At 40.5% G+C, this 4,735-nt stretch overlaps 1 protein-coding gene and 1 non-coding gene across 2 annotated transcripts; one reads left to right on the top strand and one right to left on the bottom strand.

The window, feature by feature from the left end:
* Positions 1-2,810: 2,810 nt before the first annotated feature.
* On the bottom strand, positions 2,811-3,656 carry LOC112092308. Its single transcript, XM_024168214.1, has one exon. The coding sequence runs from the start codon at positions 3,654-3,656 to the stop codon at positions 2,811-2,813; it is 846 nt and encodes a 281-aa protein (XP_024023982.1).
* Positions 3,657-4,338: 682 nt separating this feature from the next.
* Positions 4,339-4,445, top strand: LOC112092321. Its single transcript, XR_002902537.1, has one exon. It is a non-coding gene; the product is annotated as a small nucleolar RNA R71 (small nucleolar RNA).
* Positions 4,446-4,735: the final 290 nt, after the last annotated feature.

Genomic DNA, 4,735 nt, shown 5'->3' with positions numbered 1-4,735 from the left:
AGACACAAAGGGCAAAATGAGAATTTTAGAATTATAGAATTCTAAAATTAAATACTCGAAAATAATTAATTGAGAATTAATTATCATTTAAATAATGTGATTATTTAAATTTGAATTTGAATCATGAACATATTTTAAATTTATCCTTTTAAACTTATTTGATAAGTTGTTTAATTTAGAATTCAAATTAATTTAAGTTTGACTTAAATTCGAATTTGAATTTGAATCAAAATTGGACTACAGGATAAATGATGATTTTCTCTTCCTTCCTTATCTGTAAATTGGCGCCACACAGGGATGAAAATCCCCTAGCATGGCCGGCCACAAGGGATAAGAGATAGAGGAGATTTTGTTCAAAATTCAAATAGGAGATAATTGACAAGCTTTATCTTGGAGATAGAGATTGGATTCCTCTAGAAGTTTGACTTCTACTCTATAAATATGAGAATGATAGAAAATTGTGAAGACAATTTTTAAAACAATTTTTAGCCCTAATTGTTAAGGCTGGCCGAAATTCTCAAAACATAGAGAAAGGAAAAAAATTTTCTCCAAAAATTCCACATCGTGCATGTGTTGGTGTTTGTGGAAATTTGAGTGTTTATTGTAACCCGTTTTGTCTCATGTGTGCCCACACACACGTCTTCGTGGATTCTAGGAATTGACGTGGAAAACATTGGTTTTCTAAGCACAAAGCTTTGGAGCAAGGATTGTTCGAGGTCAAAGAACTCAAGTTATCAACCGAGTCGGCCTCCAGGTATTTTTCCTAATTGAGTTCTTAATAAATGAATTAATGAGATTAATTTATTCATGCATAAATTAATATAATCTATAGAGTATCTCAAAGGTTTTATGAAAATTTTTGTTATACACGATCCGCTCCCCGCACCACGCTTCCGCATCCGAATTCAATTCGGAGACCAACAGATCCTGCCACTGATTCTGCTTATCTTGCTGCATAAGGGCTGGTGTGAAGATCAGATTATACACCATTGCCTAGTTATAATCCTCATAGTACTGAAGATCATAATCGCTTACTACTTCAGTTCTTTTCCAATCTTCCGTGGCTAGTAACGCCATAGTTCCTGTAGCCTTCCTGCTAAGGGCGTCAGCTAGCACATTAGTTTTTCCCGGATGAATTTGAAGCATGAAATCATAATCTTCCATGTATTCCATCCATCTCCTCTGCCTGAGATTCAGATCTTTCTAAGTGAACAAGTACTTCAAACTTTTGTGGTCAGAGAAGACCTGAAACTTTACTCCATAGAGATAACATCTCCATATCTTTAGAGCAAATATCACCGCTGCTAATTTCAAATTATGAGTGGGGTAGTTACATTCATGTGGCTTCAATTGGCGAGATGCATAGGCTACAACGCGTCCACCTTTCATCAAAACATAACCAAGTCCACTCCTCGAGGCGTCAGAATATACCTCATATGGCTCTTCGCTGTTAGGTATAGTCAGGACTGGTGCACTTGTCAGTCTGGTCTTCAATTCCTGAAAAGCATGTTCACATTCAGCATCCCATTCGAATCTGACTTCTTTCTTGGTCAACCGACTCATTGGTGCAGCAATGCTCAAGAAGTCCTTTACGAAACGTCGATAGTATCCTGCTAGTCTGAGGAAACTTCAAATCTCTGCCACATTCTTCGGCCTTTCCCACTGTAGCAGAGTCTTGATCTTAGAAGGATCTACAAAAATTCTTTGTCATGATATCATATGACAAAGGAACTTCACTTCCGTCAGCCAGAAGTCACACTTCTCTTTCTTGGCATACAATTGGTATTCACGAAAAGTTTGAAGAACAATTCTCAAATGATGCTCATGTTCTTCCCAAGTCTTCAAATAAACTAGAATGTCATCGATGAAGACAATCACGAACTGATCTAAGTACGGCCGGAAGATCTGATTCATTAGATCCATGAATGCAGCTAGGGCATTCGTTAGCCCAAAAGGCATCACCAAAAACTCGAAATGCCCATACTGAGTTCTAAAAGCAGTTTTTGAGATGTCTTCCTCCTTAATCTTAAGCTAATGATATCCTGACCTCAAGTTAATCTTAGAGTGGTACTGTGATCCACCTAATTGATCAAAAAACTCATCGATCCTCGGCAGCGGGTATTTATTCCTCACAGTTACTCTATTCAATTGACGATAGTCAATGCACAACCGGAGAGATCTGTCACACTTCTTCACACACAAAAGAGGTGCACCCCATGGGGAAGTATTGTTCCTGATATATCCTTTTTCTGCTAATTCTCCAAGTTGCTTCATTAATTCTTTCATTTCTGCAGGTGCCATTCGGTAAGGGGGAAAAGAGATAGGAGTCGTTCCCGGAATCAAATCAATATTGAATTTGATCTCCCGATCTGGCGGTAAACTGGGTAACTCATGAGGAAATACATTCGTAAATTCATCCACCACAGGAATTCCCGCATTATCTCCAATTACCTCAGGTTCACCTTCTAACGCAAGAAGGAAGGAAAAACAAGCTAGATTACTATGTCCTCCAACGTTGTATCTCAACAATCATTCTTCCAGGACTGGATTCATATCCGTTTGATAGGTGATTACTGCTCTGGAATTAGTCATCAAAGTCACTCTCCTACGGTAGCAATCAATAATTGCGTCGTATCTTGATAACCAATCCATTCTGAGTACCACATCAAACAGACTCATCGAAAGGATTATCAGGTCAACTCTCAATAGCTCACCTCTAATCGTGATTTCACACGATCTACACACACTAGTTACCTCTACACATCCCAGCGGGGAGTTCAACATCATAGGGGTTTCCAAACTCTCAGCTTTCAATTTCTTCCAAGGATGATCGGGATTTTTGACTCCACATCAACCACTGACTGAGTGTCCAAAACAACAAAATCCACAGGATAGTAGAACTTATCAACTTGCAATAACACATCTTCCACTATTCCTCGTGGTCTCTTAATAGATCGATCGGCCAGTTGCAGAACCACAGATGTGGGCTTAATATCTCTGAGACCTAATTGCGAGTAAACTAAATAAGGCATGAGGTTAACACTCGATCCTAGGTCTAACAATGCTTGGCCAAATTCGCGTGTCCCAATGGTGCAGGAAATGGTGGGACAACCAAGATCTTTATACTTGAGTGGTGTCTTTTGCTCAATCACCGCGCTCACTTGTTCCGTCAAGAATGCAGTCTTCTTGACATGGTGCTTTCTCTTTATAGTGCACAGATCCTTTATAACCTTGGCGTAGGCTGGCACTTGCTTGATCACATGTAGTAAAGGAAGATTGATCTTTAATTGTGTCAAGTGCTCCAGGCTCTCACTTTGATTTTCCGGCACTTTCCCAGCTGGTCGGAGAGCCTGGGGGAAGGGCACCTTTACCGGAATTTTTGTTAGCTCTTCTTTCTCCTGGGCCGATTCTTCATTACTCAAAGTGGTAGTACTTGTTGATGACGTGTCTGAATTCTTACCACTTCGAGTAGTGATGACGTTAACTTCCTTGATATTTTGACCTTCAGAGTTGGAAGTTTGAGCCATGTTTTGTCCTCTCATATTGGACTGGGCTTGTGATGGAAATCTACCGCGCTCTTGAACGGTTAAAGCTTCTGTCAGCTTTGTGATCTGACTTTTTATTTCCTTGTTCTCTTCCACCAGCTGCGTGAGCATTGAATCAACCCTTTGAGTCGTCTTATTTTACGCGTCCATAAAAGCTTTTAAGGTATCCTCTAGAGAATTCCCTTTTGGCTGCATGTTATTCTGAGGCGCAAAATATGTCCTTGGTGGTTGAGATTGTTGTTCTGATCTCTATTGTCCTCCAGATGATTATGCTTGTTGGTTCGAATCTCGCCAACTAAAGTTCGGGTGGTTTTTCCAACCAGGATTGTAAGATTCTGAGAAAGGTTCGTAAGGCTTCTTGTATGTTCCCAATGCATTGCACTACTCCTCATATACCCCTCTCATTTCACTTAAAGTGTGGCAATCCTGAGTTAGATGGCCCATTCCACCACAAACTAAACAAGGCTTATGTGCCTCTGTCCTTGCCACCATGTAGGGTCCTTTACTATCTTTACTTTTAAGGGCCTCAATTTGCTTCGTCAAAGCTTTAACTTGAGCCTTGAGGCTGTCCTCTTCCCTTAATTGATAAACTCCAACTGGTCGGGACCTACTGGTGCTCTCAGTAGCACTCGGCCCAGTCCAAGTATGAGCTTTCTCAGCTAACTCATTCAGGTACTCGATAGCTTCGTCAGGATCCTTTTGGAGAAAATCCCCATTGCACATCATCTGGACAAATTGGCGCTCTCAGATTGTGAGTCCATCGTAGAAATAGCTTACGAGGCGCCAACTTTCATATCCATGGTGGGGACACAGATTTAACAGATCTTTAAAACGCTCTCAAGCTTGATAGAGAGTTTCGTTTTTCTTCTAAGCGAAATTTGAGATCTGTCGTTTCAAATTATTAGTCTTATGATGTGGGAAATACTTGTTGAAGAATGTCGTCGTCATTTCTTCCCACGTACCAATAGACTTAGGCCTAAGAGAATACAACCAGCTTTTGGCCTTGTCCTTCAGAGAAAAAGGAAAAAACTTTAATCTGACGGTGTTTACGGCCTCAGCATGGCTGTGAAAGGTGGTCACCACCTCTTCAAACTCCCGAATGTGTACATATGGATTCTCGTTCTCTAATCCGTGAAAGGTTGGGAGAAGTGCAATCATGCGCGGCTTGAAATCCGTAGGCGGTGCATTTG

This window comes from Morus notabilis, unplaced genomic scaffold, assembly GCF_000414095.1.
Source record: "Morus notabilis unplaced genomic scaffold, ASM41409v2 Scaffold99, whole genome shotgun sequence".
Taxonomy (NCBI): Eukaryota; Viridiplantae; Streptophyta; class Magnoliopsida; order Rosales; family Moraceae; genus Morus; species Morus notabilis.
The sequence above is the reverse complement of the archived record's forward strand: the minus strand, read 5'-3'. Positions and strand labels throughout refer to the sequence as shown.

What these genes read in the sequence shown, in the direction of transcription:
- LOC112092308 (XM_024168214.1), bottom strand. Translation starts at nt 3,656, where the DNA reads ATGCTCACGCAGCTGGTGGAAGAGAACAAGGAAATAAAAAGTCAGATC.